We start from the raw sequence: 16,371 nt of genomic DNA, 5'->3' as shown, positions 1-16,371 counted from the left end.
CATTTGGAAGTTGGACAGTAATATTTTAAAGAACTTTTCATCTCCAAAATAATTAGAAGAAATTACCAATTCTGCAGAAGGATCTACTTAGAATAGAAGGGACCTTGGAGGTCTTCTAATCCAGCCTTCTGCTTGAGCAGGAGAACCTATTCCATTTCAGACAGGTGGCTGTCCAGTCTCTTCTTAAAAACGTCCAGTAATGGAGTGCCCACAATTTCTAAAGGCAAGCTGTTCCACTGGTTAACTGTCCTCACTGTCAGGAAGTTTTTCTTTAATTCCAGGTTGCTTCTCTCTTTGGTCAGTTTCCAACCATTGTTTCTTGTCCTGCCCTCTGGTGCTTTGCAGAATAGTTTTGATGCCCTCTTCTTTGTGGCAGCCCCTCAAATACTGGAATACTGCTATCATGTTGTCCCTATTTCTTTTCTTTAGATTAGCCAAATCCAAGTCCTGCAGCCGTTCTTCGTATGTTTTAGTCTCCAGGCCTTTGATCATTTTAGTTGCTCTTCTCTGAACTTTTTCCAAGGTCTCAACATCTCTTTGGTTGCAGTATTCCAGGTGTAATCTTACTAGGGTTTTATAAAGTGGTACTAATACTTCGCATGATCTTGATTCTATGCCTGTTTATACAACCCAGGATTGTATTAGCTTTTTTGGCTGCTGCTGCACACTGCTGGCTCATAATCAAGTGATCGTCCACTAGGACTCCAAGGTCCCTCTCACAGTTACTGTTTTTGAGCCAGGTCTTGCCTAGTCTGTACTTGTACCTTTGATTTTTCCTGCCTAAATGTAAAACTTTGCTTTTCTCCACATTAAAATTCATTTTGTTGGATAGAGCCCATTGTTCAAATTTGTCAAGATCTTTTTGGAACCTCAGCTTGTCTTCTGGGGTATTGGCTATTCCTGCCAATTTAGTGTCATCTGCAAATTTGACGAGTTCCCCTTCTATTCCCTCATCTAAGTCATTAATGAAAATATTAAAGAGTACTGGGACTAAGACAGAGCCTTGTGGTATCCCGCTGCTTACTTTTCTCCATGTGGATGTAGCACCGTTGAGGACTACTCCCTGAGTACGGTTTGTCAGCCAGCTACAGATCCATCTGATGGTGTTGTTGTCTATCCCACCTTTTTCTAGCTTACTAAGCAGCAGGTTGTGGTCTACTTTGTCAAGTGCCTTACTGAAATCTAAGTATACTATGTCCACAGCGTTTCGCTGGTCTACTAGTTTAGTCACTTTATCAAAGAATGAAATAAGATTGGTTTGGCATGATCTGTTTTTAATAAACCCATGCTGGCTGCTAGTTATAACTTTGTTTGCTTCTAGTTGCTCTCAGATCTGTTTTTTGATGATCTTTTTCAGGATCTTCCCAGGTATTGATGTTAGACTGATTGGTCTATAGTTTCTTGGGTCTGTTTTTTTTCCCTTTCTTGAAGATGGGAACCACATCAACCCTTTCCCAATCATCAGGTACTTCCCCAGTGCTCCAGGATTTTTGAAAGATTTGGTACAATGGTTCTGAGATAACATCTGCCAGCTCCTTTAGAACTCTGGGATGTAATCTGTCGTGTCCCGGTGAATTCTGGCTAAATGAGTATGATTTTGTTACAGCACCAACTATATTTGATTACTATAACAAAAAGTTTTAAATAAGTTCACTAGTCCTGAGTAATAGGAAACCTTTTGTTTGTTTTTCCACCCACTCACTCAAAATGATCCAATTCCAAATACTTGATAGAGATAAGTAACTAAGCTCATCAACTGCAAAATAACCAGTGGATGTTTTAAAATATTGTATTTACATACGATGTGTAAGATTTTTGGAGGTAAAAGACTAATTGATCGGCATGGGAAAAAAATAAACTCTAGGATTAAATGACACAAACTACATACAGATTAGTTCTGCAAGCAGAAATGTACAGTATACAGAGACAACCCGGGTGACTTTTTGTAATAATTGCCGATAACACATTCAAAACTAGTTAGCGAATGATATTGGCAGCTGTCTGATGGCAGAGAATGTGACAAATGGATACTGTACGCAATTTAGGGATATTGTTCAGCGCTTGCAAATATGGCTACGCTCTTCGGTGGCTCCTTAACAGTTCACCCAGGCTCCGGAGTGGGCCTTCACTCCCCAGAAAGACCACACTCTTTGCCACGTAATTGTTGCCCTGATTTCTGCAGCCAGAGTCGGCGGCTCTAACGTCCTACTATCGTTGGCTGCAATCCCATCCACCCGTTTTGCCCAACCTGTCGCAAGCCAACCGCTGCCTGGTTGCTGGATTAATAGTTTGGGGGCGGGGGGCGCCAAGCCCACCCAACTGCGTGATCCCAGTGACCGAGCTGACTTCGCAGGAGCCTCCATCGGATTGGACCTTTCCTGTCAGATTGAGCTCAGTTTAGGCCAGTGTTTCTCAACCTTGACAATTTTAAGGCATGTGGACTTCAATGCTGGCTGTGGAATTCTGGGAGTTGAAGTCCACATGCCTTAAAATTGTCAAGGTTGAGAAACACTGGTTTAGGCAGGGCCTTCCTGAGCTTGGGGTTCACACGTTAGTTAGCGGGGCTGACTCTAGTTCTCCGGCAAAGGTGCCGCGCTCCGGCCTTCCTCCAAAGCACCGTCCTCGGAGGAGAGGCGTCCAAAGCACTACTTTCGCTTTCGGCCGGCTCCTTTGGCGCGGCCCCAACTCTGCTCCGGGGAAACGAGGGCGGGGCGGCGCTGCCTATCTCAGTCACGCGGACGAAGGGCCGTGTAAACACCACCAGATGGGACCGCTGCCGCCGCCGCCGCGGGCGGCAGAAAGGGGCAGGCTGTTGCTCCCGCGGTCGCCGTCCTGCCGCTATGGAAGATAGCCTGGTCCGCGCCTTCGGGGGCCTCAGCCTCCAGCAGCCCCGCCGTGCCCGAGGCAGGCCCCCCGCTCGCCGTTTCAGCAAAAGCCTCTATTTGCTCCGCGGCCTGCCCGGGTCGGGCAAAAGTACTCTGGCCAGGTAAGCGTGTCTCGGCTTGCAGCCATTCCCGCTTCCTTTGATAGGTCGCGCCGGGGGGAGGGGGGGAGATCCTCGGGAGGAAGCCAGCGCGGCTCGGTGGAGGGGCCGCCGGGCGGACGCGGAAGGCGACTTCGAGGGTCGCCGGGAGCGATCTGAGATCTGGCGGCGAAGACCGCGGCGGCTTTGCAGGAAGCGCCGTCTCAGCCGAAGCCGCCTGGCCCGAGTTGATAGCGAGGCAAGCGGTTAGTCGCTGGGCGGGGTGCGAGAAGGAAGAAGCCGTTGTTCCGCTTTTGGGGTTTCCCCCCCTCCCCCAATCTTAAATCTAGTGGAGAGTTATCTTAAAGCAGTGTTTCTCAACCTTGACAATTTTAAGGCATGTGGACTTCAACTCCCAGAATTCCACAGCCAGCATTGCTGGCTGTGGAATTCTGGGAGTTGAAGTCCACATGCCTTAAAATTGTCAAGGTTGAGAAACACTGTCTTAAAGGAACAGGGGTGGGGAAGGGCCATTAATGGTGGCCCAGAGAGAAGTCGGAGCCAATCGGGGAAAGCAGAGAATAATGCGGAGAGGGGTGGGTGGGCGCGAAGGGTACTTTGACCTCCCGGACCCGTCCTTGTATTCTTAAGTCCATCTTAACGCCTGCAGTGATAAGCACCAACAGAAAGCCTCAACGTGACGGGGTGAGGAGTTAGTAAATGTAAGGAAGCAGCCGAAGCTAGGTGGGTCAATGACAACATCTTTTTAGCTGAAATTTGGGTGCCACCCACTCTTCAAACTCTGGAACTTATTTGGCAAAGTTGCACTGCTATGTTTGAGTTGCCCTGAGGTGGTGGGTGATTTTTCTCCAGACTATGCAACTATTGGAAGGGGCAATTGCCACCCGCCTGTATCTTTGATAGAAATTATGCTTGTTTTGCCTGCTGTGATTTGGAGAAGTGATTAGATTGTGAGAATGCACTGTGAAAATGGAATATTTATTATTTCCATTATATACAATACTTTAGCATTGAGCCCAGTGACATCAGTTAATATATTTTTTCCATAGAACTTAAATTTTTAGATTGGCAGCTGAACCCGGTCAGAGCCACTCTTTCTGTACATAGCAGCTACTTTATAACTTCAATAAATATTTCATACTGAATGCATATCAAAAGGTCACTGCTTGTATACAAGGAAGTGTACATTTTGTCATGCGCTAATAATCCCTGACAATTTCAGACAATGTTTATTTTTAGTTCTGGAAAATGAAGTCCAGACTGCATATGCCAGGGATAAAAATTAGATATCAAAAGAATTTTGTACAAGTTGTGTGCATAATTTACTACTAATGATCTAATGGTTTCAGCTGTGTAAAAGTTCCATAATTGACAATTTTAATTCTTATTTACTAATTTGAAGAAGTATAACAAGCAGCAGATTTAAGATGAGCAATAGGAGTGTGATAAGAGTGCATTTGGAGAATTGTAATTTGTAATTTACCTTAATACTGGCTTTATTTAAAAAAAATAGTCCTCAAAAATTATTTTGCTTTACTGACTGAACAAAATCTATAATTTTGATAACAAAATAATGCTATAAACAAAACCAAAAAGCACATGCCAAACTGATCTTTCAATATTATGCAAATATTCACAAATCAACCCAAGTCAACAACTAACAGTATAAAGCAATCCATATATGTGATGAATTGAAATAAATAAAAGGGAGATAAAAAGAGTGGGAGAAGAAAATGCCTGGAAATGCATAGCATAAAAGTAACTCCCCTAAATTTGACAAATTGAAAGAGCTGCTATGTTCCCTTTGACCATATATTTCATTGCTACAATTCGGTTGTACTAATCTTCAGGATTTGAATGTAAAAGAAGACCTGGATTTCAGTTCTGTTTAGCAATTATAAAGACAGAGCAGGTCCTAAATTTAATTTTCATTTTTTATTCTGTGCCAAAATGGAATGCATTTTGGAAGGGTATTTCTGAAAAGATAGAGCGTGTGAATAATTGAATGTAAGTATTGGGATCCTCTATCTCAAATCCCTAGTGGAAAAGAGCATTGAAGAAAAGTTGAACTTTAATGCATCATGAAAAGAAAGCTATGCTATCTTTATAAAATATGTACTACTGTTTAAGAAAGGAAATTTTATACTTAGCCAACAAAAACCAAATGCACAGGTATATAGAATAGGCAGTAACTGTTGAGTAATCTCAGAGTTCTAGTGGACAGCCACTTAAGAACCAGCAATGTGCTGCAGCTGCCAAAAAAGCCAACACAGCTCTAGACTGTGTCAACAGTGGGATGGTATAAAGATTATGTGAAGTGTTGCAGGAGAAGAAGTAATGGATAGAAATGAATCAGGGAGGGAACCAACCTATAACTAAAGAGAAATTTCCTGACAGTGAGAACAATGAATCAGTGAAACAGCTTGCCCCCAGAAGTTGTGGGTGCTCCATCACTGGAGATTTTAAAGACAGGATTGGACAGCCATTTATCTGGAATAGTATAGGGCAGGGGTAGGCAACCTCGGCTCTTTTATGACTCATGGACTTCAACATAGCTGACTCAGGAATTCTGGGAGTTGAAGTCCATGAGTCATAAAAGAGCCGAGGTTGCCTACCCCTGGTATAGGGTCTCCTGCTTGATCAAAGGGTTGGCCTAGAAGATCTTCAAGGTCCTTTCTAACTCTGTTAAATAAATGTTATCGTGATGTGTTCTCGTCAAGCAAGACATTATGGAGTTTTATCTAATGAAATTTAGCTGAATTTAGTGGACTAATCAATATTATTTTAACTGAATTTAAGTTCAAATTTAATCTGGATTCAATCAGATTATTGAACTTTTTGGGGAGGAGAGAATTGTCCTTAACTATTTCCCTTTAAAGATGGAAATAGTTATCGCCTATCCATGGACTAACCTAGCTTTTTTTTATATCAGCCAAGGTCAGTAGTGCTTTATCTGCTGTGTCATAGATGAAGACAATATCAGTCTTGTAAGACCTTGTGAATAGGAGAAAATTTCAACTGGCATTGTATCTTTCAAATACAGGGTGAAACTTGCCTCAGAAAGCCAATAGAATCAACATCCTGACCTGGGTGTACTAAACCATTGTTTAAGAATCATTTATTAACTAAACCACAGTTATCTGAGTTCACAAATATATGCCCAGAATAGATAACACTTTAACTTAGCATAATGTGTGAACTCAATCGCTATGTGTTGGTATTCCTAATATTGTATATGTTGGGCTATTATTTTCATCTCCCCATGCTGATTATTTAATCTAGTATTGTGACTTAGGAATTGTGAGATTTCAGTTTTCCAACTTGATGCTTCTCAGAAGTGTTTGATTTCAATTCAGCTTCTGGGTAGACTTTTAAAGATCACATTGCACAACTTTTTGGACTCCCAGAAAGGAATTACATACGAAATATAGTTGTTTTGAATGGATATTTGTGCTGAAATGAGGGAATATCTGGTTTTGTCAGCTTAGTTTGCAAATGTACTGTATTTTGCTTTCCACTGTTTCTGGATATGCCAGGAATCATGGCAACGTTATACCCTTATGTGGTATATATATATCCAATGTACTGAGTTTATGTTCTTTATGTTGCTTTATATGTGAATGAAGTGACTTCCTTTGTTTAATTTGGAACTGTTGCTTCTTAGAGATAGGTTGCTGACTTTTTTATGAACAAAAATCAGTTATAAGGACTACCTTTAAAGTGCTGTGTTTCAGGGATCCCTAACCCCCGGACCGTGGACTAGTACCGGGCTGCGGCATACCAGCAACTGATCTGCACAAATAAGCAAAGCCCCATCCGTGGAATGCAGGCAGCACACAAAACCACGCACCCTCCGGTCCGCGGAAAAACTTGTCTCCATGGAACCGGTCCCTGGTGCCCAAAAGGTTGGGGACCTCTGTTTTAGAACATAATCAACCAAGTTATTTTTATTGTTACTTTGCACAGAACAAATACACTGATTCAGAAATTTAGTTATGCATCAAATTCACTGACTATCCCACCACAATCCCAAGGACTCTCGGTGCCTCACAAAAACGAGCACACATCATAACAATACAGACACATAAGATGATTAAAACACCCAAATAATTCATGGCATCAGGGCTGAAAAGCTCCATCTTCAACTTTGTCCAAAATGCAACCCCTTGAATGATTTCCACACTTTTTCACAGTAATAATCAGGCAGCAAATTGGATGACCTCTGATGGCAACATGAAGACTTTGGGAGAGAAGCTTCAGATTGTACACCTCTGCCCTGCTATAATATAGCTGTAGTTAATTATAAAAATGCATTTGTTTACTCAAGTAATTGCAAAAATGAAAGTATTGCATTTGACACTTACACCAAATGGCATTTAAGTGGTAGAAGTTTTTCTCTTGTGGCATCACGTTGTTGGATTCAGTGGTGATAACCAATCAGCACTTTGTTCTTTCTTGTTTGCTTGTCAGGCAACTGAAACGTGAATTTCCTAATGCAGTCATTTTTAGTACTGACGAGTACTTCATCACAGAAGATGGCACCTATGAATTTAATCCTGATTGTTTGAGAGATGCACATAAGTGGAATCAGGAAAGAGGCATGTATGACTGATTCTCCTTAACATTCCTCTTTATCTACTTTATCAAAGTGGCTTTCTAAAAGTTGATTAGAACAAAGCATCACATAATAGAATTAAGAACAGAATAATTCTAATTCTAAAATGAAAATTGATATGCATGGCTCTTGGAAATGGATTTCCTCTGCCAAGTCTATGATAAGTTCCAACTGGCTTCTAGGAGGATATTGAAAAATGGGTAGAAGTAAATGAAAAATAACTTGGACCCCTCCCCCATCCCAAACATTTTGATAAATTGTAGGACAGAAATGGCCATCTGGAAACATGAGCCTAGAACAGATGCAAAAAATATACTAGGGTTTGAAGGGTTACCTGAGTCTAAAGATTTGCTTTGACCTTAATTTTTCTTAGTTCATTCCATTTTTACTTTGACTGCCAGTATATCTTTGCACTATTTTCTTTTCAATATAATGCAGTTAATCCAGGTACTTTACAGTTAACAATACAAACATCTCCAGCTACATCCTGGGAAAGCAACTCTGATCTGTATGGAGTTAAGGAGCTTCTTAGATGTATTTTTGCAGAACCATTGATTTAGATTGCAGTGAAATCTAGATTCCACATGTTGAAGTGAAAAAAGATGCAAAAAGATGTAACATATTATTTTGGTATCATAAACCCTCTTACCTGATCAAAATTTGTCTAATACATGCCTACCCCAACTACAAAAATACTGGCTATCTCCATGTTATACCCTAAACATGAAGCTTGCCAGAACAGGAATTAACTGATTTCTTATATCAGCAATTAATGTATTTGCTGATTTTAAATGTAATGAGCAAGGTTTTCTAGTTCAGATGAATTAGAAATTGCAGATGATGAAAAAGGTTCTGGATTAATTACATCAAGCTGAAAAGTGATAATAGGAGCAATGTGAGGATAAAAAAATATGAACATAATGCTAGTATTCTTCATTAGTTTATATATAAATAGTTATATAAATATATAGTTTAAATTTAATCACTTCTTGTATGAAGAAAAATGTATAAAGAGTACATTTTTATCATTTTTGTACATGGGAATGCATATTTTTATTGCACATGTCTTGAATAGGATATGGAAGCATTACAACCAAGCACATTTAATTTTTTTTTAAGTAACAGTTTAACTGGTCTTCCATCCATAAGAGTTTCCAAGTGAATATATGTAGCATGAAAACTAATGTATCATAACAAAATTACAATAGGTAGAAAAATAAAAGTTATTAATCATAGTAAAAAGTCTAATATTAGTGGTGATCAAAGTCACCCACATTTTAAGTTTCAAAATGTTATTTGTTTAAATTTATTTAATTTATATCCCTGTCATGGTTCTGACAGATGAAACTCCTTGAAGAACTTCGAGGCATTGTTTACCTTAAAGAATCTTTATTCGAGTAGCATAGTATCAGCACATACATAGGCAAAGCCAAAATCTGAATTCCCCTCCCCTGAGCACATAGTATCAAAGCACAATTCCCTTCTCTAATTAACAGTCATAAATCACATTCTCCAATCAACCCGCCATTTCTTATCATCTCTTATTTCAAAAACCTTGGTTCTCACCCTAGTTGCAATATTGTTATGTCTAACTAAACTCCCATGCACATTCCTCCTCCTCCCCCCCAGTATCATCTAATTCTAACTCTAATTCTAAGAGTAAAACATAAGAAGGAAAATGGCTGCATCTCCATATATGTTGTCAAAGCAAGAACATCCGATGTTAGCTTTTGTTATTTTTATAAACAACTCAAGGTGGTGAACATATCTAATGCCACGTCTTCCTCCTGTTTTCCCTACAACAACCTTGTGAGGCGAATTGGGTTCAGAGAGAGTGGCCCAAGGTTACTCAACAAGTTTTCATCAGTAAGGCAGGACATGAACTCAGAGTCTCCTGGGTTTCTAACCTGGTGCCTTAACCATGAGACCAAATGGACAAATAGAAGTATTTTAATACAGATTAGAACAGGAAAAAACAGTGCCAATTATATTTCTCTGAAGAGGCTTCATAATTTGGAAATATCATCACTGCTCAGTGGCAGCACTATTATAATGGACCCTGGTGATCCTGCTTTGCTATGTGGGTTAAAAATCAGGTCTGTTGCTAAGTGCCTGGAAGCTGGCTTATTAGATTGGCCTTCCACTTTTGTCTAATATCATAGGGCAACTTTAAGAGGTTGGGAATTCTTGAGTTGCAAATATAGTTCTTGTCCCTACAGCTCTCAGTAGAGTAACTGGTGAGATTTATTTATTATTATTCATTATGACAGTTGACTTTTCTTCTGTTTCTTCTATTAAGAAAGCTCAATTTAGCTTTTCTGTACTACAGTAATATTATTATATCCAGTTTTAATGTGTTCTTTCTTTTCTGTTTTAATCTGAAGATATAATGTCAAAAAATATGAAATATGCTTCTTGAAAGTCCTTTGCAAATTATATCTCATACTTATTTGTAATGTAAATAGCCAATACTTCTGTTGCAGTCAAGCCCCCCAAACAGGTTGTCCTAGCTTAGTGATTTGCAACTGTGGTACAGGCCCTGGAAATCTCAAGTTCTTTTGTTATCTGAAGGATTTAATATAATTATCTTGATAACTAAAAACCTGTATCTTATTATGTTACAGCACATAAAGCTATGAAGAATGGGAAATCTCCAGTTATAATTGATAATACCAACATCCACGCTTGGGAAATGAAGCCATATGTGATAATGGTATGGAATATTGTGACCTCTTTGTAATTCTTAATAAGTGTGGGCTCAAAAGAAGCCTCTAACTGTGGTGATGAATTCTTAATTATTCTGTGTAAAGAAGTACTTCTTTTTAACTGCTTAGTGATATTGGTGACTATTAAAAATTAGATGCTGCCTAGCACATCAATTAAATAGAATCTCTGCCCCTCTTAGTAATAAAAATCACTTATGAATGTGATTCTCAAAAAAGTCAATCAATCTGCTAATTCCAATTTCCACTCATTTTTTTAATATAGTTCTGACAGCACCAACAGTATCAACAGGTAATTGTTTCAATATTCCTAGCTCACAATTGTCTGTTTTGAGAGCAATTTACAGATAACTGCATGTCTAACCAGCTTTGCTTCTTTTCTTGAGAAGCAATATTTTTAAGTCCTTGAGATAACTCATAGCAATGTTGGATTGCTATTTTGCTATGTTATTTATAATGCATTGATGATGAAAAGTCTTATATAATTAATGGTGAGTAGTTAGCAAAATCATGAAAAATCATACTGAAATTTACTGGAAAAAAATAGAAAAAGTATGAATAATATAGTTGTGCTTGAATAAATAATTCTGAGAAATAGAATAATAGACGTGTGTGGATTACAAAACATATTTTGCTTACGTTTCCAACAAAACAATTTGTTGTGTTTTAATAATATCTTAATAAAATGTTTCAAGCATTCTAGTCATTGAAAACAGTGGGAACTTCCCTTGTTTTTCATCCCAGGAATACAAGGTTAGATGGGATGCTACTCTACAATAATTCACAAAAAGAAAAATCCAACCTACAAAAGAATTGGACAGATTATTTTATTGTTCTTTTCAAAACATTAAAATTGAGTCTCTTAAGAAGTCATGGAAAGAATTATTCGTTTTAGTTGTTTTTGATAGATTACCACTCCACTGTTAAGCAAATTAAAGCAAAAAGGATTTTTTTAAAGTCAGTCTTCCATTCAGGTTGCTTTTTGCAGGACCTCTTGTCTGCGCTGTCTCTATTATGTTGTTGCAAAAAATGCTGCTCCTTAACTCTTGCATGAAGAGTTGACATGGGAAAATAACAAAAACTTAATAAAGTCTGCACATAATTATATCCTGAAGCTCGACTCAGTTCAATCTCACTCAAAAAAACCCACACAGAATATCCATATCCATTTAAATACATTCAAACATACGTCAAAATTCCCACTATGACATTCATAGTGATCTCTGTATTTACAGCCTAAGCTCCCAGCAACATTGGAAGTTAATCAGCTGTAGTATGCCTTGCCCTACAGCAGAGTTTGTCATGGGTCTGCAATCCTGAACAATGTGCTTAAGTAACAGCAGATTTGATCTGGCACTCCTAACGTCAGTCCATCCAGTCAAAGCCAATAGCAGTAGGTATATGACTAGATTAGTAAATCTGCTGATTTTACTAGCCTGGAAATAAATCCTGATTTATAAGTCACCAAGACCTAGTTTCTATGCTTGGAACAGCTATAACGCATGAGGCAATGCCTCTTACGACTAACAACTTTTGTGAGAATGCCCATTTCATGTAGAACTTAGTACTCTCAAAATGATTATTTCATGGATTGTCTTTTCAGGAAATGCTGGGTGAAGGAATTCAACTTGAATGAATCATTCCAAGAAAAAGAATTAGGAGCCTTTCTCTATGCTTTAGATTCATGCCAAATAAAGTCTTTTTAGGTGTTCATAAAAGGTGGGGAGGATACCATCACTCTTTTTTGATAGTTAAATTTTGGATAGTGCAGATTAACATGCTTGAGAAGCAAGTACAACCTACTTAACCAGGTCTGGTGCAGCTGTATGAGCTACTTTCATATAACATGCTGTTTTTAACTTTTATTTAGTTTTTGGGGGTTTAGTGTGTTGTATGCAGTTTATTATTCAGTGTATTGGGTTTATTCAGTAATTGGGTTAAATGTGTTGTGCAAGTCAAACCTTTGGTATTTTTTTCTTCCTCATGGTAGAGAAAAATATGAAAAATACTGCCTAATAGATTAAAACATAATAGTATTTTCTAAAACTGTAGCATGATAACAATTTGTTTTTCTTTAATCAGGCACTGGAAAACAGATACGAAGTTATATTTCGGGAGCCAGATACACGTTGGAAGTTCCATGTTCGGGAATTAGCTCGGTATATTTTACAACCAAATTTAGAAAAACCAGGCAGACCATTGTAATCATTGATTTGAATACTGATTTAGGCAAGAGCTGGGAGGCTGGTCCTGAGAAACAGCATATAGGAAAGTTGGCTTCTACTAGTCTAGCTGGAGACATCTAAATATTCATCCTGCTTATGTACCATAGTAGTGTAGTTTCTTGGATATATTGCAAAAATTGTGACCTTGAAACTCTGATTGCTACGTCACTATTATATCTCATGTGTCAGAAATGCAGTATATATCCCATTTTAAACATAATTTTCAATGTTTGAAAATATCTTGTAAATATAACAATCTACAAATAGCAGACATTTGTATTTAAAAATAAACCTGCAGCAATAATTAATAAAACATATAATGAGATTTGAATAGTAAGAAAGCTGGGAAAAACTAAATGTTATTTTTGAATTGGTAATTATTATTAATGTTAATGTTAATCTGTTAGTCTCCTAACAGTGAGAAAGTTAGGAGCAAAAGCTTCAATTGAGAAAGCATGATTTTTTTTTCTTCTGTGTGAAATATTATCTCACACAAAGCATATCCGGAGCTTTATATTCATAGATTTGGAAGGGACTATTTAGGCCACCGAGTGCAACCCACTGCTCAGGGCAGGAATCTAAATTAAAACATTACAATCTGAGGATTTCTATCTACTGAAGCTAATCACATCAGTTCCCTTGGCAATTGGTTCCATTGCTGAACCAATTTTACTACCGCGAATTTTTGCCCAAGATTCATCTGGAATTGCCGTTGTATAATTTAAACCTATTATCTTTTATCCCATAAAATGATTGAGAATGGGTCTATTTTTCTCTAAGATGTTTTTAATTTGGGGGTTCTTTCCTATAGCCCACAGGTCGGCAACCTGCGGCTCCGGAGCTGCATGTGGTTCTTTGAGCCTTCTACTGCGGCTCCCAGCCTCCTCTGCCATTTGCAGACAGAGACAGAGAGAGGCACTTGCACTTCCCTTCTCTCTCTCTCTCTCTCTCTCTCTCTCTGTGTAAAAAAGAGAGTGGCCTTACCCTGTTCGACAAGCTGAAAAGCTTATTGGGCGGGGCTCCTCCCTTTGCTGCGTCTCTGCAGGAAGCAAAAAGGGGAGGAGAGAGCCAGCCTGTTGCAGAACAGCTTGAATCCAGCTTGTCAGGTGAACAGAAGATCGGAGAGAGGGAGGGGGGAGAAAGAGAGAGGGAGAGAAAGAGAGAGAGCAAAGAGAAAGAGGGAGAGAGAAGAGAGAAAGAGAGAGGAGGGAGAGGAAAGAGAGGGAGAGAAAAGAAAGGGAGGAAAGGGGAAGAGGAAAGAGACAAAGAGGAAAGGGAGAGGGAAGGAGAAAGGGAAGAAAGGGAGAGGAAAGAGGAAAAGGGGAAGAGGAAAGAGGGAGGGAGAGGAAAGAAAGGGAGAGGAAAGGGGGGAAGAGAAAAAAGAGGGAGAGGAAAGAAAAAGAGAAAGAGGGAAAAAGAGGGAAAGGGGGGAAGCGCAAGTGCCTCTCTTTCTCTCTCTCACACACACTGAGTGGGGGAAGAGGACTGGCAGAGCAAGGGCAGAAAGAGGGAGGGAGAGACAGAGAGACCCTTTTGATATCTAAAATGAAGATATACCTATATACCTATAATAAAGGTAAAAATGATATATGCAGTGTTATCTTTATTTTAGATATCAAAAGGGTTTTGCGGCTCCCAGTGTTTTGTTTTTGGTGGGAAACGGGTCCAAGTGGCTCTTTGAGTGTTTTGGGGTGCCTACCCCTGCTATAGCCAATTATCACTTGATGTGTTCATGTTTTTTTTCTTAAAATAACAAAAATGTTAAAGTTCATACAGATAGTCAGATAACTCTCTTCCTTTCTTTAGTAGATCAATTTTGGTTCTGCTTGTACTGAACATATTAAATTACCTAAGGGCTTGCTGTAACAATTAGTTCTTTTCTTTCGCTCTAGTCAGTATCCCATTCTTATTAAAAATACAATTGAGTTTTTAATTTGGAGCCTTTTTCTTTCTTCTGTGATTCTGGGGAGTCCTCTGCTAAAAAGCACCCTGTTCTCTTGCTTCTCAATGGTCACTTTGACCACATAGGTGTTGGATATAGTTGAATTCAATATTAGAGGGAGTGATTCTATTGATCTCTTAATCAGCATATAATCATATAAACTCAACCATGTCCATATACACATTTAATGGACTAATTTCTATGACTGTACACACAGGAAATTTGCCTTCTGATTCTATGTATCAGGTTCTATTTTTTTCAAAACCACGTACAAGGAAAATTGTAATGCATGGATCGGGGCAATTAATATTCTCATGTTTTTCCTTGACATATTTTTATTTTATAGACGTAATCATCATGGTGTTCCATTTGAGAAAATACAATGGATGAAAGACGAATATGAGCATGATGTTACCTTCCATACAGTGCTTCATTCTGAAGAACCAGCCAGATACTGCAATTCTGGACGTTATTCTCGTCTGAATTCAGCTTTTTCCAACAACAGAATGAATAGGTCATGAAACTGAAGGATTTTAATAAGAGGACAGTGGGAGATTTTATTGGGATTTTATAGATTTTATTGTTTTAGATTCTTAGCAATTTTCTATTTTTCTACTGAACTAAAGTAGGTCTTAACCCATTTAAGCTTGATGTTCCAGAATTCTTGCAGATTTTAAAGAAAATTATAGAAGAAATAATTTAAACATGAATCATAATCTGTTGTTTTTTCACATTTTTAGTTTATTCTTTTCTGCAATCATTTTAAAACTAGGCTTTATATTCACACAAAAAATTAGAGGGTGGCACCTATTTAGGTCTACACATTTCAGCCAAATACCATGTTGACTGTCGGCATTAAAATGCTAACTATGATATATGATATATCATTTTCCAAGTCCTCATACATTAACAAGAGCAATCCTGTGGTAGCAGCAGCCATGAATGTGTTGTATTTCTCACTAAGGCCAAAAATAGGACTCCAATCAAATGGCAGAAACCTTTTCTATTTGTGCTTTACCAGTGTCCAAGTCTGACTATGTTCAGTGTACCAGAAGGCTGAGCCTTGAAGAGAACCAAAACCAAACATTTTATGAATGGGTGCGGGTGAAGCTTTTGAACTGCAGGATAAGGAAACTGTGAAGCTGCTCCCAAATCCAGTACCGATTTGTGAAATCCCCAGAAGTAGTACAGATAAATTGTAATAGTTGTTAAGTAGTATATGTCATAAGACCTTGTTTCTTGAGTCCTACAGATTCTGTGTTCCAGATTCTGTTTTTAAAATGTGTATCCATGGTATGTAGCTTCTTTTTACTTTTCTGCTTTTGGATTTTCCCTTTAAAAATCCTATTCAGTGCACTTTATTGTTCAAAGAGAGGAGGTGCTTTATTAGATCTCTAATTTTGAATTCCTGGTTCTGATGGATTTTATATATCTGGTAGTAATTTGCTAACATAAAAACAGCACAGAGCAAAAGCACAACCTCAGTTGTTTATTTTTATTCTACAGAAATGGTAATTTTGTAGACTTTGGTCTTTGTGAAACAAAAAGATGCATCTCAACTTTCCTATTAAGTAATAAATACTTAGATGTGAGTCAGAAACCAGCATAAATGTTAAAAACTAGATAGTGGCTAAAACCAAAATATTGAAATTATTATTGCTGCTATTAATATTGATTGAAAGAATAAGTTTTTTCTCATTTTTTAAACTTTTTCACTTTATAGCATAAACTGGATTCTTTTTCTCTTGATCTGGTTTCTATTAATTCTTTAAAAATGAGCCAGAACATTCTATTATTTTTTAAAATGTTCATTATACTTTAGGGAGACTATTCTACCAACAGGTTCCAATTTTAGGTATCCCAAGCCCAATGAAATTTGTGAA

General features: G+C 38.2%; 1 protein-coding gene across 1 annotated transcript; it reads left to right on the top strand.

The window, feature by feature from the left end:
- The first annotated feature begins 2,833 nt into the window (after positions 1-2,833).
- Positions 2,834-15,161, top strand: N4BP2L1 (NEDD4 binding protein 2 like 1). Its single transcript, XM_015815233.1, has 5 exons — positions 2,834-2,986; positions 7,454-7,581; positions 10,223-10,311; positions 12,404-12,480; positions 14,835-15,161. Exons 1-5 carry the CDS (start codon positions 2,841-2,843, stop codon positions 15,007-15,009), a joined length of 615 nt encoding a protein of 204 aa, XP_015670719.1. The 5' UTR covers positions 2,834-2,840; the 3' UTR covers positions 15,010-15,161.
- Positions 15,162-16,371: the final 1,210 nt, after the last annotated feature.

The sequence above is a fragment of the Protobothrops mucrosquamatus genome, unplaced genomic scaffold, assembly GCF_001527695.2.
Source record: "Protobothrops mucrosquamatus isolate PMUCROS unplaced genomic scaffold, P.Mucros_1.0 scaffold327, whole genome shotgun sequence".
Lineage (NCBI taxonomy): Eukaryota > Metazoa > Chordata > Lepidosauria > Squamata > Viperidae > Protobothrops > Protobothrops mucrosquamatus.
The sequence above is the reverse complement of the archived record's forward strand: the minus strand, read 5'-3'. Positions and strand labels throughout refer to the sequence as shown.